The 25,362-nt window shown below is 39.9% G+C and overlaps 1 protein-coding gene across 5 annotated transcripts in view; it reads left to right on the top strand.

Moving 5' to 3' along the window:
* ptpn4a (protein tyrosine phosphatase non-receptor type 4a) overlaps positions 1 to 25,362 on the top strand; it is a 307,008-nt gene that overhangs the window by 258,277 nt on the left and 23,369 nt on the right. For all 5 annotated transcript variants that reach the window (XM_048534273.2, XM_048534272.2, XM_048534276.2 and 2 more), the window contains 6 exons: positions 2,101 to 2,257; positions 2,421 to 2,587; positions 9,321 to 9,411; positions 14,745 to 14,806; positions 18,095 to 18,241; positions 22,947 to 23,075. In XM_048534273.2, the coding sequence (XP_048390230.1) occupies positions 2,101 to 2,257; positions 2,421 to 2,587; positions 9,321 to 9,411; positions 14,745 to 14,806; positions 18,095 to 18,241; positions 22,947 to 23,075 (753 nt within the window). The remainder of the gene's footprint in view (positions 1 to 2,100; positions 2,258 to 2,420; positions 2,588 to 9,320; positions 9,412 to 14,744; positions 14,807 to 18,094; positions 18,242 to 22,946; positions 23,076 to 25,362) is intronic.

Raw genomic sequence — 25,362 nt, 5'->3', positions numbered from 1 at the left:
ATGTCCTCCATTTGCTAACTGTCCATTAAGACAGGAAGAATGAAGGAACATTTGATTGCAGGAATTTTTACTTGCTGAATCTCAAACTGTGGAAAGTGTAGGGAACTTGTAAAAGGTCACAGAAACGTGATGTTATAACTTAAGACACTAATTCGCAGGCATTGAAAGCATAGGCAAGCCTTGTGTACATTGATTACAGTAATAGAATATCATGGCTGATCCTTGTATCCAGGAACAGAGTATCAGGTTGTGTACTTGAGCCACAAGGTGGGACCTGCCCGCACAGCCTTGGATGATGCTTCATTGCAGTTCTGGCAGAATGTTTCATTATAAATGTTTTTGCGTCATAAATGAGATGGAAAAGATGTGTTTCCCTGTTAAGAGGATTGTAAAAGATCCTGTTTTGAAAAGGGAGAATTTTGATGTTTTACTCGATACTTTTCCATCGTTCAAAACCACTGATCATTCATCTCACTGCTACTAATGAAACTCTTGCTCTGGACAAATTAGTTATTAGTTGCAGGCAAAAGAGTCTTGCACTTATATTTTTCATCCTTGTCAGTGGTTTAAATAAGTATTCACTTTTTAAGTGCACTCTTTTATAAATGGTTGTGGTCCCTAATTTTATTCTCTGAGAAGAAATTGAAAAGGTGTCCAATTACGGCTGCCACTTTACAGGAGAGATGTGAATCTTTTGAAGAGACTGCAAGTGATTTACAAGAATGATCCCAGGAACAAGAAACTGCAGTTGTAAGGACAAATTGAAGAAATTGGGGTCGTCTTCTTGGAGAGAAGGCGGATGATAGGATATTTGATTGAGAGTTTCAAATTCGTGAGCAGGATGATAGAGTTGGTACAGAGAAGCTGTTCCCACTTGTGAAAGAAAAATGAACTAGAGGGCATCAATTTCATCTGATGTGCAAACAAAACAAGGGCAGTGTTAAGAAATTAGGAATGCACTACCTGGAAATGTGGGAAGACAGGTTCATTTGAGGCATTCAAGAGGGCAGTAGATGATTATTTGGATAGAAATAGTGTGCGAGGATATAGGGGAAAAGGCAGAAGATTGGCCCTTGGCAGTAGATCCCGTACAACATGATGGGCCAAATGGCTTCTTTCTGTACGAAAGCAGTTCTGTAATTCTGAAGAATTCTGTATTGCATAGAACATAGAATAGTACAGCACAGGAAAGCGCCCTTCGTCCCACAATGTTGTGCCAAACATGATGCCAAATTAAACTAATTCCTTCTGCCTGGTCTTGATCCGTATTCCTCCATTCCTTGCATATTCATACACTTATCTAAAAGTCCCTTAAACACCCCTGTCATATCTGCTTACCACCGCTCCTGCAGCGTGTTCCAGATTCCTACCACACTGTTTTAAAAAAAAACAACAAACTTGCCCTTCACATCTCTGAAATTTCCCCTTCTCACCTTAAATGTATGCCCGCTAGTATTAGACATTTCAAATCTGGGAAAAAGATTCTGATTATCAACCCAATCTATGCATCTCATAATTTTATTATCAAGTTTCCCCTCAGCTGCTGTTGCTCCAGAGAAAACAACCCAAGTCTTTCTAGCCTCTCCTTATAGCTCATACCGTCTATCCAGGCAACATTCTGGTAAACCTCTTCTGCACCTCTCCAAAGTCTCCACGTCTTTCCTGTAACCTGACAACCAGAATTGAACACAATACTCTAAGGATGGCCTAACCGAAGCTTTGTAAAGCTGCAACATGACATCGAGTCTTGTATTCGGTTCCCCAACCGACAAAGGCAAGCATGTCATACACTTCCTTTACCGCCCTATGTACTTGTGGCCACTTTCAGAGAGCTATGGGTTTGAACCCCAGGTTATGACAATCCTGTTATGTCAATTAATGGACCTACCATTAATTGTATATTTTCTCCTATTGATTTCTGGTTCAGTGAATTAGCATGAATGAAGTTTCAGTTTGCTAATATACAGATGTTGATAAAATGCCTGCTGTAAAACCCTAAAACTGTTGTAAAATAGTTATTGTCTCATAATATGACCTGCTGTGGGAGAAAAAAGTCTAATTTAAGTGGCTGTAAATCTTTTGTTATTTTACAATGTACAGGCAGACACTTGTGTTCCACGACTCAATGAAGGTGATCAAGTTGTACTGATCAATGGTAGGGATATATCTGACTATACTCATGACCAGGTTGTCATGTTCATCAAGGCCATCTGTGAGATTCGTTCTGAAGAACTAATATTATTAGTTAGACCCAATGGTAAGTATACTTCTCTGTAAGTGGTGATGTTTTATAAATGCCTTCAATATTGTTCTAACTCAAACTTTTTGCGTCCAACTTGCTTAATTGAGCTACGGTAAACAGAATTTCTTTAGTGTTTTTAAATTCATTATATAATTGCATGAATTTGTTTTGTCTCCAGCTGTTTATGACGTGGTAGAAGAAAAGGTAGAAAGTGAGCCTGATTTTCAGTACATTCCAGAGAAATCTCCCCTGGATGTCACCCATCAGGATGACGATGCTTTAAGAGAATCAATGATACATTTGCGAGAGAGTCTGGAGACAGGAACTATTCTTACACAGTTTGATGTAAGTTTTTTTAAACTGCATGAAATTACATAATTTTATCAGTGTATGAGCAAGTATCACCCTTCAGCCTTGCTTTTTTTTTATTAATTTGTGGGATGTGGCCAAGGACAGCCTTTATTGCCCTGGAGAAGATGGTGAGCTCACTTCTTCAACTGTTGTGATCCATTAGGTGTAAGGTCACCTACCGTACCGTTAACGAGGGAACTTGACCCTACAATGAAGAAGGAAAGGCAGTATAGTTCCAACTCAGGATGTTGTGCGGGAAGTTGGTTCTTTTCTTATTCCCTTGCACTTACTGCTCTTGCTGCTCTCCAAAGTAGAGGTTGTAAAGGGGAAGATACTATCAAAGAAGTTTTAATGAATTACTGCACCTTGTAAATGGTATGCACTTCAGTCATGATATGTCGGCAGTGGAGAAAGTGAATGCTTGAAGTGGGGAATTGGATGCCAGTCAAAGCCAGCTGCTTTGTCCTGGTTGGTGTCAAACGTCTTTAATGTTGTTGGAGTTGTTTTCATTTAGCTGTGTGCAAGTATTCCATCATATTCCTAACTTGGGTCTTGTGGAAGTGAGTTACTTGAAATTTTTGGTCTGTGGTTACCCTTTTAGGGTCTCGGCCCGAAACGTTAGCTTTCCTGCTGCTAAGATGCTGCTTGACATGCTGTGTTCATCCAGCTCCACACCTTGTTATCTCGGATTCTCCAGCATCAGCAGTTCATATTATCTCTGTGACATTTATAAATTATCTTCAGTGTGATCAAGATAATTCATTAAAGTGCAGTTGAACAGATGATTGAATAGGAAAATAACACAATCAGAATGTAGCTATGTCACTGAAAAGAGACATGAATGTGTCACAAGGGACTTGGAAGGTGTAAGACTACAAAAAACTTGAAAACAAATGGTGCAAATGATATCCTCATATGACCTTATCAGGGTTGGCTAGAAGTGAAAGTAAATTTCCATCTTTTGTTTTTTTTCCCCCTTTTGAAGTAGAATGTTTGATCCCCCCATTGATAGTATTTTCATTCATATTGTTATTCTGGGATATGGTTAAAGTTTAGTTTGTTTATGGTTTGCCAGTTGTCCTGAACATCATGAAAGTTTCTTCACTGAATATTATGCATTAATAAAACTGTTTTTGTAACCCTGGTTTTAAAAATACTGTTTGCGGTTTAGTTTTTGAGGTTGTTGAAGAATTAAAGTGTGGCCTGCTTAAATGAATTTTGATGTTGATAATCTGTGTAACATTATATTGTGAAATTACTTGTGAAGAACCTCATCCCTGTGTAGTAAATTTCTGCTGAACTCTCAAAAAGTAGTTGTAACAACAGAATTTGTTAAGATATTGAGTAAATGACTTGAGCAGCAGCATAACTACTGGAATGCCAGTTCGATGCCACATGGGGGCTAGAAAGCAAGTTTATGGCACAGTCCTTTGCACCATCAAGCACCTAATTCTAAATGCCCTTTGATGGACCAGGTTCTTGTGCATGCTTTTATTGGCCAGTTGTAAACTGTAATAGCGACACTAGGGGGCAAGTTGCAGTCAAGAAAACAGGTGAAAACCTGTCCTGCATTCTGTGTCACTCTTTCAGTTATATAGAACATAGAACAGTACAGCACAGAACAGGCCCTTCAGCCCACAATGTTGTGCCGACCATTGATCCTCATGTATGCACCCTCAAATTTCTGTGACCATATACATGTCCAGCAGTCTCTTAAATGACCCCAATGACCTTGCTTCCACAACTGCTGCTGGCAACGCATTCCATGCTCTCACAACTCTCTGCGTAAAGAACCTGCCTCTGACATCCCCTCGATACTTTCCACCAACCAGCTTAAAACTATGACCCCTCGTGCTAGCCATTTCTGCCCTGGGAAATAGTCTCTGGCTATCAACTCTATCTATGCCTCTCATTATCTTGTATACCTCAATTAGGTCTCCTCTCCTCCTCCTTTTCTCCAATGAAAAGAGACCGAGCTCAGTCAACCTCTCTTCATAAGATAAGCCCTCCAGTCCAGGCAGCATCCTGGTAAACCTCCTCTGAACCCTCTCCAAAGCATCCACATCTTTCCTATAATAGGGCGCCCAGAACTGGACGCAGTATTCCAAGTGCGGTCTAACCAAAGTTTTATAGAGCTGCAACAAGATCTCACGACTCAAACTCAATCCCCCTGTTAATGAAAGCCAAAACACCATATGCTTTCTTAACAACCCTGTCCACTTGGGTGGCCATTTTAAGGGATCTATGTATCTGCACACCAAGATCCCTCTGTTCCTCCACGCTGCCAAGAATCCTATCCTTAATCCTGTACTCAGCTTTCAAATTCGACCTTCCAAAATGCATCACCTCGCATTTATCCAGGTTGAACTCCATCTGCCACCTCTCAGCCCATCTCTGCATCCTGTCAATGTCCCGCTGCAGCCTACAACAGCCCTCTACACTGTCAACGACACCTCCGACCTTTGTGTCGTCTGCAAACTTGCTGACCCATCCTTCAATTCTCTCGTCCAAGTCATTAATAAAAATTACAAACAGTAGAGGCCCAAGGACAGAGCCCTGTGGAACTCCACTCACCACTGACTTCCAGGCAGAATATTTTCCTTCTACTACCACTCGCTGTCTTCTGTTGGCCAGCCAATTCTGTATCCAAGCAGCTAAGTTCCCCTGTATCCCATTCCTCCTGACCTTCTGAATGAGCCTACCATGGGGAACCTTATCAAATGCCTTACTGAAGTCCATATACACCACATCCACAGCTCGACCCTCATCAACCTTTCTAGTCACATCCTCAAAAAACTCGATAAGGTTTGTAAGGCATGACCTACCCCTCACAAAGCCGTGTTGACTGTATTTGATCAAGCCATGCTCTTCCAGATGGTCATAAATCTTATCCCTCAGAATCCTTTCTAACACCTTGCAGACGACAGACGTGAGACTTACCGGTCTATAATTGCCGGGGATTTCCCTATTTCCTTTCTTGAAGAGAGGAATTACATTTGCCTCTCTCCAGTCCTCAGGTACGACTCCAGTGGAGAGCGAGGATGCAAAGATCTTCGCAAGTGGCGAAGCAATTGCATTTCTCGCTTCCCAAAGCAGCCGAGGACAAATCTGATCCGGGCCTGGCGACTTGTCAATCTTAATGTTTGACAAAATTTTCAGCACATCAGCTTCGTCTATCTCTATCCATTCCAGCATGCACACCTGCTCTTCAAAGGTTTCATTCACTACAAAGTTGGTTTCTTTCGTAAAGACAGAAGCAAAAAACTCATTTAGGGCTTCCCCTACCTCCTCAGGCTCCACACACAAGTTCCCTATGCTATCCCTGATCGGCCCTACTCTTTCTTTGACCATTCTCTTATTCCTCACGTAAGTGATCTACTCACGTAATGTGAGTAGATCAAACAGTTCATTAAACCTTATTGCCATTTTTCAACAAATATTGCTGAAATGCTAAATACAATCAACCCAAAAACTCAAATGAACTCTATAAAATGTATTAACATCAAAAAATAATTGAAATGAAATTATAGTGGATTGTAAGTTCTCTCCAATCCATCTTCCTTTTCAAAATTTGCCCTTGAGGTAGGCACTTTTTATTCTCTCCAGAGCCCTCCGTGCAAGTTTTGAATTTGGATGATAGATGCTTGCATGCTTCTTCTCATTTACACAACTTAACCCACAAAGCTACCTCTCAATAATATGAAGAGCAGCATATTAAGCATTAATTGACCTCAAGTACAAAACAGAAGTGTGCCAAGATCCCAAGCTGAAATCCAATCAAAGTAAAGGCTACAGAAGCAAAAGTGGTGGGAGGTATATCAATGGCTATTACATTAAAAGTAGCTATGTAGTGACTTATGAACTCAATCAATTTATATTCTCGGACTGGAACAACTCTTCCACGTTACCAAAGGAGCATCCATTCAACAGCAGTAACGTCTCTCCAATTGGAGCCAAGTCAATCACTGCTAATCTCATGAGGCAATGGCTAAACACCCAAGAGAATCCTCTACACCATTATACCAGTGGATCTTTAACACTGATCCAAACAGTATACAGTAATTCTTCATCTACAATGATCTCATTAGAAATGCAGCGCCTCGGCAAGGTTCCTTAGGTGGAATCTTCTGAACCTATGACCTCTGCCATTGAGAAGGACTATTTCAACAAATATATTGGAAAAACTTGCAAGTTTACTGTTAAGCTGCATGCCATCCTGACAGATGAACATATACATTGACAGCAGAAGTAGACCGTTTGGTCTTACAAGTCCACTCCTCCTTTTAATAAGTTTGTGTTCCAAATTCCATATTCCTATGTAATGCCGAAAACTTTTGATTCTGTTGCTAAACAAGAATCAGTCTACCTTAAAATATTCAGTGACTCACCCTCACCGCCCTCTGAGGCAGAGTGTTCCAAAGTCAGACAAGCCTCCACTCTAGAGAGCTTTCTCTCTCACCTCACCCATAAGAGCAAATATCCTTACCATTGCCCACTTTGTGAAGACTGTTCAAGATCTGTATACATGATTTAAGTAACACCTCACTCTTCTGAGCTCAAGTAAAATCAAAACCAGTTCATCCAATCCATCCTTGTAAGGCAACCCACTCATTCCAGCAATCGGTATAGTAAAGCTCCTCCGAGATGTTGCCAGTACATTTCCATTCTGCTTTACATAAAGAGACCAAAACTGTGCACACTATTTGAGAAGTGATCCATTCCTCTTGTAATAAAGGCTCACATCCAATTAGTTTTCTGTTTACCTGCCATACCTGCTCATTAACCTTTTGCGACTCGTGTATTGGAACACGTAGATCCTTCTACACCTCAGAATTTTGTAGTTGTTCTCCATTTAAACAACACTTCACTTTTTTTCCTACAAAAGTGAGCAGCTTCATATTTTCACATTTACTCCATTCGCCAGTTTTTTTTTATCTGCTCATAATCTATCTGCATCCTTGTTATATCATATTTACGAAACAATTCCCTACTTATATTTGTCTTATCTGTAATCTTGCCTACCATGCTTTCAATCTCCACATCTAAGTTACTGATGTAAACTGTAAAACATTTAGGCCCCAGCACAGACATCAGTGATGCCCTCTTGCCACTTGCTGCCAATTTGAAAAGATCCATGTATGCATATGCTTTATTTTCTGCTGGCTCGTCATATTCTATCCATGCTTGTGTGTCATCCCAACACCATAATCTCCTATTTTGCACAATTACATTTGATATGTGAAACTTTGTCAAATCTGGAATTTCAAGTACAGTGCATCAACTTGTTCGTGTTTTAGCCACAGTGCAAGTTAATTCTTCAAAGTATTCCTACAAATTGGTCAGGCATGATTTCTCTTTCACAAAGCTATGCTGACATTTCTTGATTGCCATCAGTTTTGGCATCAGCCCAGTTGTAACCTAAATGGTCAATTCTATCACCTTCCCCACAGCCTCCCTCCTCCTTGAATGTTTGCTACCTGCCATTCTGATGGGACCTTTTCAGAATCTAAAATTTTGGAAGGCCAACACCAATCTATCTACGTGCCCCTGGTTACCACTTGAAGAGCTTAGATTGAAGTCTATCAGGACTCAGAGACTTAGCAACTTGTTGCTCAGCATCAATTCCCTAGTGACTACTTTTTCACCAATTTTCTCCCTGTCTTGAACCTCCTAGAATTACAGTTATAATTAGGATCATTTTTGTTTCTTCTATGTTGACTACAGAAGCAGAATATTTATACATGTCCACCATTCCTTTATCCAGTATTAACTCCCCACTCTTACTCTACAAAGAGCCAGCAATCACTTTACTAATTCTCTGCCTTCTTAGGTATCCTTGCTATCTGTTTTTACGTTCTACCTATCATCCTCTCTTGTTGTAATTTATTAGTCCTAAGTTAACATTTGAATCATTCCCTGCTGCTCTTTGTATTCTGACTAATCATCCAACCTGTTGTCATCAAATAATACAATCCCTACAGTGTGGAAAGAGGCCATGTAGCCCATTGGGTCCACACCAACACGCCGAAGAGCATCCCACCCAGACTCAGCCTCCCACCCTATTCTTGTAACCTTGCAACCTTGCATTTACTGTGGCCAATCCACCTTACCTGCACACCTTTGGACTGAAATCACATGACACCAGGTTACAGTCCAACAGGTTTATTTGAAAGCACAAGCTTTCAAAGCCTGTAACACCTGCAGGAGGAGTGAGTCTCCAAAAGCTTGTATCATGTAATTTCTGACCTTGTCCACCCCAGTCCAGCACGCATGCCTCCATAGTGTCTTTGGACTGAGGAAACTGGAGCACCTTGCAGAAACCCACATAAACATGGTGAGAACGTAAAATCTCCACACAGACAGTCGCCCAAGGGTGGAATTGAACCGGGTCCATGACACTGTGAGGTAACGGTGCTAACCACAGAGCTGCAGCGCTGTCCAAATCTGCACAATTTACCTAAAGTTTGAAAGTCTCCTTAACTATTTTAGTTAACTATGGGGATGCTGGGTCCTCCACTTGGAAGTTAATTGAGTAAGTAATGCATTTTTGAAACAATGAAGCATAAAGTAATTACAGGATAATATGTGCAAAGATTTGTAGAAGTAGTTAGCAGCCCCATTCTTGTTGAATCGGAATGGTTGAAGATGAATTAAATAATTTGATCCTTCTCAGTCAATTCCTAGATCTAGTTTGGAAGGTTAAACTATTCTTTTATTCCCTTCACAGCAATTGTATAGAAAAAAGCCTGGAATGACAATGTCCTGTGCCAAGTTACCTCTAAATATTTCCAAAAACAGATATAGAGATATCTCACCTTGTAAGTATAGTTTGTTTTAAGTTTCATTTCATTACATCTCTGCAACTAAGGAATTTATAATCAGCAAGATCTTGCAATAAAGAACCCTTTCTGTGTTGAATTGTGACATAGTTTGTGTTTGTTTTCCTTTGAGATTACAAAATAAAGGTCCTATGTTCTCAACCTTGTCTGTAAACCTCTTAAAATCCTGCAAAATTTCTAACCCAACATATTTATGCAAGGGAAACACATTCCATGTACAATGGTACTTAAATGTTGTGTACCTAATTGTACGTGCTTCTATTGACTAAAGGTACAGTAGGTCGCTTGTCATGTGAAGTGTCATTAAATATGGACAAGCAATGCTCTTCCACTATTTAGTTCTTGTGCTGAATCAGTGTTTCATAGGCTACACCTTAATTTAGGGAAAAAAAGTGCTATCTCTTGTGATGATTCCTGATTCTATAATTTATGTACAATTTATAATACGTGAATTGTATGAAGGGACCAAGAGTATGGTTGCTAACGTTGTAGGTGATGCATGGAAACAAAGGAGCAGCAATAGGCCATTCAGCCCCGCAAGCCTGCTGTGGCACTCTAAATCATTGCTGATCATTTCCCTGCAATCCACATATCTCTTGATGTCATTAGTAACCAGAAATCCATCATTGTCTCTTGTGAGCTAATTTAATGGCTGAGCTTTCAGAGCCCTCTGACATAGAGAATTCCAAAGATGCACTGTCCTCTGAGTCAAGGTGTTCCTCGTCTCACTTGTTTTTAAGATTCATTCATGGAACATTGTCACTGGTTGGCCAATATTTATTGCCCATTCATAGTTACCCTTGAGAAGGTATTGGTGAACTACCTTCTTGAACTGCTGCAGTTCCAGTGTCAATATCTAGTGCCTTGATATCACATGAAGCGAATTAAATAGGCTAAATACTGGCATCTGTGATGCTGGGAGTATCCAACGGAGGCCGAGATTGATCATACACTTGTCGTTTGTGGCTGAATGTGGATGCAAATGCTTCCACTTTATTTTTTGCACTGGTGTGTTGCCTTCATTATTGAGGATAGGGATAATACTGGAGCCTCCGTCAATGTTTTGTTTAATTGTCCACCATCATTCAGCACTGACTGTGGCAGGACTGCAGAACATAGATTTGATCTTTTGCATATGAGATTGCTTAGCCTTGTCCATTGCATGTTGTTTGCCATGAAAGTCATCCTGTGTTGTCGCCTCACCAAATTGAAAGTTCATTTTTAGGTATATCTGGTGCTACTCCAGCCATTGACCTCCTGCACTTTTCATCAAACCAAACTTAATTTCCTATCATGATAGTAATGGTAGAGTGGGGGAATATGCCAGGCCATGCGTTCCTCAAAGATCAAAGTTGGGACCTTTGGTCTTTGTGGTACATCTAAATGATTTAGACTTGAATGTAGGAGAGTTAAACAGTAACTTTACGGATGATACAAAAATTGATGGTGTGGTAAATAGTAAGGATAGCCTTAGATTACATGAGGATATAGATAGCTAGTCAGATGGGCTGATCAGTGGCAATTGAAACTCGATACAGATAAGTATGAGTTAATGCACTTGGGCAAGACAAATCATAAAGAGAAATCAGTTAAGACTGATTTTTTTTTTCTGAAGAAGGGTCTCGACCCAGAACGTCAGCTTTCCTGCTGCTCAGCCTGCTGTGTTCATCCAGCTCTATGCCTTAGTGCTGATTCTCCAGCATCGGCAGCTCCTACTATCTCAGTTAAGACTGAGTTTATTTTCCACTGAGCAAAGGAGACTGAGGTCAGGCGCATATGAAGATGTATAAAATTGTGATGTGTAGGAAGGGTGGATAGAAAGGAAACTTTTCCCTACATGAAGGGATTAATGACTGGAGACATAGATTTAAGGTAAAGAGGTAGGAGGTTTAGTGGAGGTGAGAGAGAGAACTTTTCTTCCACAGGATGATAGGAATCTGAATGATATGGTTGGTAGAGGCAGAAACACTCGTAACATTTCAGAAGTATTTGGATGTACACTTCCGATGCCAAGGCATGCAAAGCTATAGGCCAAGTGCTGGAAAATAGGATTAAAATAGTTAAGTATTTTTTTTTGTCTGGCGTAGACTCAATTGAACTATATTAACTGATATCATTGGACTTCTTTAAGACAAGAAATCTCCACTTTGAGAAGATGATGCATTTCTGGAAACCACTGCATACTTAAATACAAGTAGTTACAATTTAAGTTTTTCATTGTAATGTTTATGTAACATTAAGAATTCCCAACCCAGGACTTCAGCCCTAATGTGTAATACATGCATGAAATCAATAGAACAATATATTTTCCACAATGCATTGTCATTGGTAATCTGTGGGCGAAAAAAAGGACCAGGAGACCATCACCAATACCTAAAAACACAACAGGGAGAGAACAATAAATAAAACAGATTGAGGGGAGGAGGAAATCCAGCAGGAGTATCGTGACAGGAAAGTTGATTGATTGGTGAGGCCACTTTTAGGATACTGTGTTCAATTCTAGTCTCCCTGGTACAGGAAACTTGAAAGGTTTCAGAAAAGATTTATAAAGATGTTGTCTGGGATTGGAGGGGCTCCACTGTACAGAGAAGTTGAATAGGTTAAGGATTTTTTCCCTGGAGCGTTGGAGGCCGAAGGGTAAACTTATAGAGGTTTATTAAATTATGAAGGTCTCGGATAGGGTGAATAGCAAAGGCCTTCTTCCTAGGGTAGAGGGGTCCAAAACTAGAGGGCATAGGTTTAAGGTGAGAGGGGAAAGATTTAAAAGGAGGCTGAGGGGCGACTTTTTCTCACAGAGGGTGGTGCATGTATGGAACAAGCAACAAGAGGAGGTCATGGAGGTGGGCATAATTACAGTATTTAAAAGGCATCTGCATGGGTACATGAATAGGAAGGGTTTAGAGGGATGTGGGCCACATGCAGGCAAATGGGACTGGATCCGATTAAGATAGCTGGTCAGCTTGGACCATTTGGACCAAAGGGGCTTTTTCTGTGCTCTGTAAGCTCACCTGCTGTAGGTTGACCCATGATGCTTTTAGACCATTTGGAGTTTGATCCAGCGAAAGTGAAGGAACAGAGGTACACTTCCAAGTTAAGATAATGAATGGCTTGGGGCGATCTGCAGGTGATGGTTTTCCCATGTATCTGCTGCCCTTGTCCTTCTAGATGGAAATAATTGTCAGTTTGGAAGATGCTCTCTAAAGATCTTGGGTGAATTTCTGCAATGCATCAAGTCAATAGTACACACTGCCGTAACTAAGTAAGATGGTGGAGAGAGTGGATACTTGTGGATGTGGTGTCAGTCAAGCAGGACACTTTGTCCTGGAAGGTGTCAGGCTGCTTGAGTTGTTGGACCTGTGCCCATCCAGGCAAGTGGAAACATTCCATCACAATCCTAAATTGTGCCTTGTAGATGATGGACAGACTTTGGGGAGTCAGAATGTGAATTACACGCCACAGTATTCCTAGCCTCTGATCTACTCTTGGAGCCACTGTGTTTATGTGGCAGGTCTAGTTAAGTTTGTAGTCCATGGTACCCCCCCTCCCCCGCAACCAAAGGATGTTGATGGTAGGGGATGCAGTGATGTTAACACCGTTGAATCTCAAGGGATGATGGTTAAATTGTCTCTAATTGGAGATGATCATCGCCTGGCATTTGTGTGGTGTGAACGGTTCTTGCCACTTGTCAGCCCAAACCTGGATATTGTCCAGATCTTGTTCGATATGAACATGGACTACTTCAGTATCCGTGGAGTCTCGAATGGTGCTGAAAATTGTGCAATCATTGGAGAACTTGCCCTCTTCCAATGGAGGGAAAGTCATTGAAGCAGCTGAAGAGGGCTGGGCCTGCAACACTACCCTGAGGAACTCCTGTACACATGTCCTGGAGGGATATGTCTAAGTCATAAAGTTGCAGATTGTGCTGTGGTACAGTTCTGTTGATGGCCCACAGCGCTTCATGGATGTGCAGACTTGAGTTGCTAGATTTGTTCAAAGTCTGTCCACTTAGCACATAATAGTGCCACACAAATATGATGTAGCGTGTTCTCAATGTGAAGGTGAAACGTTGTCTCCACTATTGTGCAACACTGACCGATACTGTCATTGACATATATTTGCACCCGGCAGATTGGTAGGGATGAAGTCAAGTCTGTTTTTCCCTCTTGGTTTCCTCACCATCTGGTACAAACCCAGTCTATCAGCTACGTCCTTTAAGGCTCCCAGCCAGCTCAATCAGTACTTTTTCTACTGAAATATTTTTAGTGGTTGACATTGAAATCCCCTATCCAGAGTACATTTTGTACCCTTGCCACCATCAGTGCTTCAGTCAAGTGCTGTTCAACATGGAAGAGTACTGAATCTTCAGCAGATTGAGGGTGATACATGGTAATGAGCAGGAAGCTCCTTTGTCCATGTTTAACCTGAAGCCATGAGACCTCATTGGCTCAGGAGCCAATGTTGAAGATTTGCAAGGCAGCTCCCTCCTGATTGTATACCAATGTATTGCCAACTCTCCTGAGTCTATCCTGATAGTAGCACAGGACATACCCATAGATGGTGATTGTGTTGTCTGGGGCTATGGTTTTATATAGTATGGTTTTGGGGCTATTCACCTGTAAGCTATGGTTCTGTGAGTATGACTATGCTAGGCTGTTGCTTGACTACCCTGTTAGACAGCTCTCCAAACTTTTAACACCAATTTCCTGATGTTAATAAGAAGGACTTTGAATGGTTGACAGCACTGTTTGTACCCTTGTCTGATCCAGTTGTTAGGCTGATGCCAGATCATCTGAATGGTTTCATTTCTTTATTGAGACTTAATAACGATTAACAAAGTTGAGTGACTGGCTGGGCCTTTTCAGAGGATAGTTGAGAATCAACAACATTGCTGTGGGTCTGGAATAAATGTAGGCCAGACCTCCCGTATAGGCCCCCTTAATTTGATCCCATAATCATTTTAACCGAGTGAGTGCAACATTGAGTCTGTTTGATGGAGCAAAGAAAGCGATGAAATGCCGGAGTGCATTTATTTTGTCCTCTACAATATTATACATCCTTATGTTGCAAGTCCATCTATGCTGAGCATATTGCCTTTTCAAAGTCAAGAAATACAAAATACAGCAACCATAATGTGTATTTTTGCTTTTGGTATCTTGTTCTGTTATGTACTTTTTGTCCGTTATATCATGAAACTCTTCCGGCCTATGACAAAATATTTGATATTTCCCAACAACAATGCTTAATTATTTTCCTGTATGTGATGTAAATGTTCCCATTATGTGAATTTACCAACCTCTCTACTTTTCTTACAGATGATGCAACACGGGTGATTCTAAAGGGTACAGATGACTACATTAATGCAAATTATATTAATGTGAGTAGCACAATGTACAAGAGAAGTTGTATACCATGTAACGTTCAGATTCTCTGGAACCCTGCTGAAAAATATCAGTAATTTGTAATTGATCACTTAGTGCAAGAATATTAAAATCTGTTACTTATTCTGTGACACTAATGATATAGGACTCCACTATATTGTGCCATTTTTGAAGTTCTAACTTGGGTATTGGAGATGGTGCACATATTTTGGAGAGTCAGGAGGTGGCTTACACGGAATTTTCAGCTTCTGACCTTGACTTGCAGCCATAGCATTTATATGGTTGGCTGCATTGACTGTTCAGGGTGTTGATTTTGGGGGGGAAGGGGCTGAAGAGGGGAAACAGTTATGGTAATACTGATGAATAAATTCTGTATTGTTAAACATGATCATTGCCTAGCACTTGTGTCACAAATGTTCCCTGCCTATCAGCCCAAACCAGGACAGTTTAAGTCTTGCCCAGTACTGTCATAGAATGCTTCACCATAACAGCCTCAGGAATTCCACCAATGTTCTGAGATTGATATGATTGGCCTTAAACAATTTCAATCAAGAATTATCCTTTGTGCTAGATATGGCTCCAACTTAGGGAGTTGTTTTTAAGTTTTCACTCAAGGTACACCAGTGCTCCATGAAATCACACTCAGTCAAATGCTGCCATAGCGTTAAGGTGCCAATCGTTCTTGCCTCACCTCTGAATTCAGTTTATTTTTCCATGTTTGGATCAAATCTTTAATGAGATCTGTAAACAAGTGACCCTGGCAGAACAAAAACTGTGCATTGAGGGTTTGAAGAGTAATACAGCTATATAAATCACTTTATTGCTGTTTGCTGCATTGCTGAAATGTTTCACAGCAGACAATTTGATTTTCCCAGATAGCTAGATGAATATTTATTGGTGACTTTGTATTTTCGAAAATGAGAAGTTCAACATTTTGTGTTCAATCTTTGATAATGTGCGGCTATTTGGAATGTGGATGACTAATATTTTGATATTGCTGTTGCAATTTTTTGATGCTTAATTGTATTGACCATGTCTCTAACTTTTTCTTATACCAATGTTTCTTGGTTTTGATTGCTGAAATGGATCTGTCTCTCCTATCTTTGCGAGATGACAAACTAAGATTAAATGAATGGCCCATCTCACCTAAAACTACCTTGTGATCCTTCAGATGTTTACAGCTTGTCATGTATTAAGAGTCAATTCAGAGATGGAATGGGGAATTGCAGATAGCTTTTGCCTAGCCAATCATGTTTATGCACTGTAAAGGTTCAGTCTAAAGTTTGAGGAAACCATTTTCTAAAAGTTCGAAGCAGATTTTTGACTTATTCTTATATCCCCCAATGTGCATCTGACCCAAATCCTAAATTAAGTAATTTAGTAGTGGCCAGATTCTTCTTATTGAAATGGCCTATCAAGAGATGCTATTGTTCCAAGCCTTGGCTTGGCATGTATGGAAGATGGCTAAGGGGAGACAATGGTAGTGGTTGTGAAAAATTGACAACTAATCCAGAATGGCATGTAATGTTCTGGGGACATGAGTTTGAATCCCATCATGGCAGATGGTGAAATTTGAATTCAATAAAAGAAACTGGAATAAGCAATAAAGCACTATTCGTGGCAACCACATAACCACTGCCAGATTGTCGCAAATTTTTTTCTGAAGAAGGGTCTCGGCCTGAAATATCAGCCTTCCTGCTCCTCTGATGCTGCTTGGCCTGCTGTGTTCATCCAGCACTACACCTTGTTATCTCTGTTGTAAAAACCCATCTGGTTCAAGCCTGTTCTAGGGATGCCTAAGCTGAACAAGTAACCACCCCTCCCTCCGGACACACTCAGGGGATCTCTCTCCCACTGCAAGTCTCTTGTCCTCCCCCTCTCTCCCTATTTATTTGAGAACTCTCTCCCCCTCCCCCATTTCTGATGAGGGATCTAGGCCCGAAACATCAGCTTTTCTGCTCCTAAGATGCTCCTTGGCCTACTGTGTTGATCCAGCTCTACAATTTGTTAGCTCGGATTCTCCAGCATCTGCAGTCCCTATTATCTCTGGTTCATTAACATCCTTTAGGGAAGGAAATCCGCCATCCTTAGCCTATCTGACTTACATGTGACTCCAGACCATAGAAATGTGATTTACTCTTAACTGCCCTCTGAGCAAACAAGAATAGGCAATAAAAGCTGGTCTGAACAACAACGCCCTCATCTCATAAATTAATTTTTAAAAAGGTTCTAAATTGAAGTTCTTATCAATTCTATCCTTGATTTTGTCACTTCACAAATCTGTATTACTTCAAAAGGTATTTGAATTTGATTTGATTTATTATTGTCACGAGTAGCAAGATGCAATTAAAAATGTTGGTTTGCATGCTATCCAGACAAATCATTGTCTTAGTAAGTATATCCGTAATAGAACAAAATGCAAAATATAGTGTTACAGCTACAGAGAAGAAACAGAGAGAGATCACCTCTAATGTATGAGACGTTCACTCATACGTCTGATAACAGCAGGGAAGAAGCTATTCTTGAATCTGTTGGTACGTGTTTTCCAACTTTTGTATCTTCTGCCAGTGAAAGAGAATATGACTGAGGTGAGATGGTTCTTTGATTATGTTAGCTGCTTTCCCGATGCAGCAATCGGTATAGACGGAATCAATGGAGTTACTCCTCAATGGTGTGTTCCAAAGGTTTTTAGTTGTTTGATTCTGCATTTTTAATAGCCACTCTTCTCCATAAGCTTCATATCTCCCTAAGTCACTTCACACACTGATATGAAGGATATGGAGGATAGTCTGACGCAGGCGATATAGCCGTAATAATTACCTCAGTTGTGTATAAACAGCCTAGATATGAAATGATTTGTATAAACACTTTTATGGGAGCTTACCTTACTTCCATGTTGAAATCACTCCATTCACTGGTAGAAAGGCAGTAGGTTGTTGAATTTATAACAAGGAGCTAGAAGATTTGCTAGCTGTCCTGAAAATAAGTTGGACAAATTTTTCCCATGTGTCCATTATACAACAGCATAACAGCAAGCACTTTGCATATGCTAAAGCAGAGAATAAATTAAGTAGTGCAAAATAGAAATAACTCTAGGAAGTAGTCAAAAGTTGAGGGAAGTAGAGGTTTCATACAGTTTTTGTTTATGCATCACAGGCTCTGTATTGACAAATTTGGACTTCAGTATCATTAAAATAACAATCTGATTAAGCAAGGAATCATTAGCAAGAGTTATGAGCATAAATCATAGTCAACTGTAATTTTTTCCCCTTTTAATTTTACAGATGGAAATTCCTTCTTCTAGTATAATAAACCGTTACATTGCTTGTCAGGGGCCTTTACCCAATACTTGTCCAGATTTTTGGCAAATGACTTGGGAACAAGGATCCTCTCTAGTTGTCATGCTGACCACCCAAGTAGAGAGAGGCAGGGTAAGTAAAATAAATGGGAATTGTTTTTGCTGTAGCTGAAAGGTGTAACTTGTTGTTTTTGCATAATCTTAACTTTAATATCTTTAGTATTTTTCCAAACAATTGGTTTGAATCTGATGCCCATCAAAAAGATATGTTGGTAGGGTGAGAGGAAATAAAATTCTATATAATCTAGCTAAATATTGATTATTTGTCATTTATAATAATTATTAGGTATTGAAGAAAATCTGTTCCAAATAGATTTGATAAATCATTTCAGGATAATAGATATTAAACACAGAGTGTTTACTTATCTTTACACAGAGTGGTGGGTGTGTGGAATGCGCTGCCGGCAGTGGGGGTGGAGTCTGATACCTCAGAGACTTTTAAGCGACTCTTGGATAGGCACATGGAGGATAGTAAAATGTAGGGTATGCAAGGTAGATTGATTGTAATGGGGTAATAGATTGGCACAATATCGTGGGCTGAAGGGCCTGTACTATGCTGTTCTATTAACTGTACATAAATATTGATTGCCTTTGAGTATTTTTCATAAAAATCGTAGTTTATTTGATCTCATTGTTACATTTTGTAATGTAATTACCCAAAAAAAGTTGATATATTTTTTTAAATACATCAGGTAGTTATTTTTAATCAACATGTTTGAATGTTATGACTAGTGTTCCCTCTAAGCTGTATGGGCATGTGCAGAAACTTGGATTGGCGTGGTGGTTTAAAGCACTGGGAATACCAATGGTCATTTTGACACATTGACTTCCATTTTCGGTAGCCATTGCCATGCACATACCTCAGAGGTCCGATGCTGAGAAGATATATTATAGACACTTCTGGTTATGATGAACTTCCATGGCAAATGGAACCTGAACTCTGACCTGGTCCAGAAATAGAGTGACACCACTGTGCAACAAGCGCCCTCAATAGATCAGTATGCGAGTAGTTTCAACAAAAGCAGATTACTGTGAATTTTAGAGATCTGAAATAATAAAGAAGTGCTGGAGAAACTCAGCAGATCCATTAGCATCTGTGGAAAAAGAAACAGTTTGTGTTTTGCATCCGATAAAAGTCAGGTCTGACTCTCCATAGGTGCTGCCAGACCTGCTGAGTTGCTCCAGCACTTTGTGTTTTCAACCATGAGTTTAATTTTAGCTGTTACCACTGAGGTAACATCCAGTTGAAATCATGTTGCCTTCTGGAAATATTCGTCCTGATTTGCTCTCTGGAAAAAGCTGTGCCCCTAAGCCAGGCTGTTCCAGTACTGATGCAATATCACCACACAGGTGTATAAAATGCCTGGCTATACCCTTTCCACAAAAAGCAGAAAAAGACAATCCAACCAATTACTCCCCGTTAGTCTACTCTCCTTTTGCAGTTAAATGGCAGAATGTGTCAATGGTGCTATCATGTGGCTCCTACTCAGCTGTAACCTGTTCACTAATGCTCAGTTTAGCTTTTGCCAAAGCCGCCCAGCTCCTGACCTCATTGTACATGCCTGGATCAAAGTTGCCAAAAAAGCTGAACTTGAACTGAGAGTCACTGACCTTGATATCAAGTTAGTATTTGATTGTGTGTGACATCAGGAAGCTGTTAAGTGCCATGTAACATTAGTACCATGTAGTGCTAGCCTATCATCATCTACCCTTGACATTAATTTTCATTACTGTTGCTGAATTCATCAATACAAACATCCTGTGCACTACTTTTCATTTAATTTGTGTTTTTGTCTGAGTGGAGCTGCAAAGTATATGGGCAGCAGTGACTTCTAAAACCAGATGCCAATGCAGCAGCACATTAGTCAACACGTGCAGACCCTTGGAGTGGCCGTGCAACTTTGAGGGAATACTAGTTACCTTTGACCAGAAACTAGACCAATGATTGCGCATACAAAAGCAAGATTCATGCAATAAGCACCTCATCTCCTGATTCCCAATCCTTCCCACATCTACAAGCCACCAGTCAGGAATGTGATGGAATACTGTCCGCTTAGTGGGATGAGTGTAGCTCCAACAGTACCAAGATATGATCCAGGACAAAGCAGCCCATGTCATTGGTGCTTTATCCACTACCTTTAGCATTTACTTCCTGCATTACTGTTACATCATGGCAGATGTGTACCATCTATAATATGTATTGCAAAACTCATTCCTTCAACAGCACCTTCCAAGCACATGACCTCTACCAGATAGAAGGGCAAAGGCAGCATGGGAACACCACTACTTGTAATTTTTCTTTTAAGTCGCAGTCCATTCTGACTTGCAACTATGTTGATCTTCCTTCACTGTAACTTAATCAAAAATCCTAGAACTCGCCTTAACAGCATTGTGGTCATACCCAAACCCTATGGACTGCAGCAATTCAAAAACGCGGCTCACCATCACTTGCTCAAGGGCAGTCGGAGATGGCAACAAATCCTGGCCTAGCATGTGAAGCCCTCAACTTGCGAAATAATTATCTTAAAAATATGATCTATAATAGTACAATGTTATTGTGGTCATAGTTGAGGAGGAACCATTTCAACCTTAGGCTCTTGTAGATTTCATACTGAAATTTGCAGTTGTTTACCGTTTCTTTAATCATTTTCACCCTCATTTAATTTTTCCCTCATTGATCTTGAATTGATGTTTACAGTTTTGTTAATGCTCTTCAAACTGCATTTAACAAACATCATTTGTGGTGCTAATTTTGCCTTTATACATGAAAAACAACTTTAGCAGAATGTTATTAACTCCAAGCAACTTCCTTCTGATGTGCCAGCTCTGTGAAATAGCCCACTTGGTGAGAGATAAGGTTCATGTTTCTAAAGCTATCTGTAGATATTGATGACTTTATGAATTAGTTTATATTTAGCTTTAATTTTTGATCTTCAGCAGTTATATTGCTTAAATGCCTGAACCGGGCTGCTCCTAATTCACCCTCCTTATCTGAAAGAAGTATGCCTGGCTCCGGTAGTCATGATAATACAGATCATAATGCTGTTTGCAGACATGAGCCAGTTTGCCTTCCTTATTCTGTATGGATGGAATTTGGAGAACATTATTGAAACTTCCTTCAACTTTGTGTCCATATGCAGCCCTTCATGGCATCATTTATAAAAACCAATTCAAAGCTGACATCCAACTCCACCTCACTACTACCTCTTTTATAGTCTCTAATTTGTCCAGTATCGAGTCTTGGAAGAACAGAAATTTCCTCCAATTAAATGTGGGAAAGCCTTTGGAGTTTGGAAGAATGAAAGATGATCTTATTGAAACATGAGCGATTCTGAGAGTGCTTAATAGGATAGATTCTAAAAGGTGCTTCCGTTTGTGGAGGAGTCTGAAATTTGGAGTGTTGCATGTGCATAATTTTATACTTCAAGTGTCTCTGACTTGAAAAGAAGTTGAGGAATCTCCTCTCTGAGGATGGTTGTCTTTGGAATTATCTTCCCCAAAGAACAGTAGAAGTTGACGGTTGTATATGTCAGCTCAATATATATTTCAGTTTTGTTAACTCTTTCTTTCTCCACAGATAGTGCCAGACCTGCTGAGTTGTTCTAGCACTTTCTGTTTTTGTTTGTGTTATATATTTCTTTTATTTGCAAAAAAGCCAAGAGTTATGCGATGCTTGCAGAAAAATGGAGTTAAGTCCACAATCAAGATCAACCATGATCTTATTGAAAGAGAGAGCAAATTTGAGGGGCTAAATGGCTGACTCCTCCTATTTGTAATGATCTTATGAACCCTCTATCTTCATAATTTCTCTGTTGCTTTGGGCCATCTGTCCAAATATGAGTTTCTATCAAGTTTGCATTTTATGCATACAATTGTTAACATTTTGGCAGCAATCTAATTTAAATGTGCTATATAAAATCAAACAAGAATGTATATTCTATTTAATTCCTAAATTTACCTCAATCACTGTATTTGTTCCAGTTAAACAATAGTTTTCCTTGAGGGAAAATGCCATGTCAAAAAGTTAGTGGTAACTACTAGTTACCGGCACTATTATTTTCATACCCAGCCTCAGTAAACTGAAATCTTAGTCGTGTATTCCTGCTTTACCTTGACTTTGGCTTTATTTAGAACATAGAACATTACAGCACAGTACAGGCCCTTCGGCCCTCAATGTTGTGCCGACCTGTCGTACCGATCTTAAGCCCATCTAACCTACACTATTCCACGTACATCCATATGCTTATCCAATGACGACTTAAATGTACCTAAAGTTGGCGAACCTACTACCGTTGCAGGCAAAGCGTTCCATTCCCTTACTACTCTGAGTAAAGAAACTACCTCTGACATCTGTCCTATATCTTGCACCCCTCAATTTAAAGCTATGCCCCCTCGTGCTCGCCGTCACCATCCTAGGAAAAAGGCTCTCCCCATCCACCCTATCTAACCCTCTGATTATTTTATATGTAATATTTAATTGATAATTTGTGCATTTTATAATGTCTTCAGGAGAGTGCACAGAATGAACGTACATATTGTGATGGCATTTGAATATCTCTACTATATTTGACCATACAGAGAGTTCTTCAGTTGTTTCTGAATCCTTCTGTACTTTGATACGGAAAAATTTCAAAGTAGTAGGACGAGCAATTTATTCTTTTTGTACAGATGATTCTGGAGTAAGACAGAAGCTGCCAATTTGTACAGTAATTTATATTTGAAAGCAATTGTCTTGAAGAATTAAATTGTATTTACATGGTTCAGTTTTCTGTACTTAGGTCAAGTGTCACCAGTATTGGCCTGAGCATTCTGAAAATGCATCGTATGGAAACTTTGAGATTGGTTGTCAATCAGAAAAGGGAAACCCTGCATACGTTTTCAGAGAATTGACTTTAACTAACTTGGAGGTAAGTTGAATTTGCTGAGAAAGATAACTGGCAGTGTTTTCTGATGTGTGATTCTCAAGTATTCCTGTCACACTCTAGGTTCACCACTTGTCCATGCAGATCAATTTATGCTCTGTTGCCAAGCCCAGATTACTGATCATTGAATGTTTGCTAATAGGGCCATTGGAATTAAAACTGCTAACATCTGGAGTATTCCTGCAATAAACATTGAATGTTCAACATGTCTAAATGTATTTTATCTGCTTTAGTGTCTCTCGTATGGTTGAATATTTCAGTTGTAAATACTTGGGTCTTCTGAGGTCACCCATATGACATGGCTGTTTGTAGTAGAATAGGCAACCCATAACAGAATTTTTCTTCACTAATGTCAATTAGAATGCAGCACATCTCATGCAGAAAGTTCTAATGAGCCATGATTATTGTCTTTTGTTGTAATCTTAAATTTAAATCCAGGGATTTTCAGTGAGTCATGTGAATCAGGAAATTTGCAAGCTCAACACATGGCCTTTGCAGTGAGTTGATCGTGGCACGGAACTGCAACCTACTAATTTTCTGTTTATTTGGAGCAATGTAATCAACCTCGTTCACTGTAGAGAAGGCTAACAAATGTAGTTACCATTTCTGATTGGTAGTAAACACAGGTTGAGCAATCTGTGGACATTTATTGCACTAATGCTTGTCCTGTTGACTGAAGTGAGGCAGGTTACTAATGCCAGCAGCAAGGAATCAGCACCTTAAGGCCATATGACATAGGAGCGAAAGTGGGCTAACCATCGTGTCTGTTCCCCCATTCAGTGACATCATGGGTGATCTGATAATACTCAACTCTACTTTCTGCCTTATCCTATAACCCTTGATTTGTAGAAGGCAGGAGCGCTTCAAGCCTGCTCCATCATTCTTAATGATCGTGGCTGATGATCTAATCCTGCCCTCAACCTCGACTTTTCAAAAGCGCTTTTGAAAAGCAAATGCTCTGATGAAGGGTCTAGGCCCGAAACGTCAGCTTTTGTGCTCCTGAGATGCTGCTTGGCCTGCTGTGTTCATCCAGCTTCACACTTTGTTATCTTATTTCAAAAGTCATGCCAGATTTTTTCATGAACAAAGACGTGATGTTTTTCCCTGATCCTTTTAGCTACAGAGCTATATCTGCCTCCTTGTAAACACAATGTTTTCGCCTCAACTACTGTCTGTGGTAATGAATTCCACAGTCTGGGAGAAGAAATTTCTCCTAATTTCAGTCCTTGAACCACAGCCCCTAGTTCTGGACTTCTACCATCAGCAACATTCTTCCTGCATCTTACCTGTCTAGCCCTGTAAGAAATTTTAAGTTTTTGAGATTTTTTCCCTTATTCTTCTGAACTTTACGTAGAAGATAGAACATTACAGCACAATACAGGCCCTTCGGCCTCGATGTAGTGAATACAATCCTGACCGATTCAATCTGTCCTCAAATATCAGTTCAGTCATTCCAGCAATCTAGTTGGCAAAATTTTTTACTGCATTCCCTCTATAGCAAAAAACATTCTTCCTCAGACCAAAACTGTGCACAACATTCCAGGTATTGGCTCACCAATGCCCTGCGTAAAAGCAACAAGGTATCTTTATTCCTGTACTCAAATCTTCTCGCAACGAAAGCCAATGTATGATTTGCTACCTGCTTTCAGAAACTGGTGCAGAAGGACATCAACGTCTTGCTGAATATTCTACTTTGTCAATTTACAGCCAGTCAAATCGTGATCATGAGTGATTTCCTTGATCTTGACTCCCTTGCATGGAGGGAAAAAAATTGGTAAGGATTGTGTTTTTGTTTCCACTTCCTAGACTCAAACTTAGCGATCTTTGTTCATGAAATATCTGGCATGACTCATTATTAATCCTTTTGAAAAGTGGAGTGGGGTGCTGAAAGCAAACCCCCAACCCTATGACCTCATCCCATTTCTCATTCCTTTGGTTTAAGCCAGTAATTTTCAACACTTTTTGGTTAAGTAATCCTGTCGTATATTGTGAAACTGTGAAACTCAACCCTCTCTGCCTTCCCCTCACATGATCTGTATGTTGTAGAACAAATGAAAACCAAGTGAAACACTACTAATGAATATTTTTTAACATTAGAATAAAATTGAAAGGTTTTTGGTATTTTCAAATGAACTAAAATGTCACCTAAAAGATTTGAGTATTATTTGAGGAACCTTTTGTGTTCTATGAGACATCAGTCTGGGATTGCACAACTTTACTAGTTCTATGGGCACAGCACTGCCAGTTTGCAGCACCAAACAGGTGTAGGAGA

Source organism: Stegostoma tigrinum, chromosome 7, assembly GCF_030684315.1.
Source record: "Stegostoma tigrinum isolate sSteTig4 chromosome 7, sSteTig4.hap1, whole genome shotgun sequence".
NCBI lineage: Eukaryota > Metazoa > Chordata > Chondrichthyes > Orectolobiformes > Stegostomatidae > Stegostoma > Stegostoma tigrinum.
Note: the sequence above shows the minus strand (reverse complement) of the source record. Positions and strands in the feature narration are given on the sequence as shown.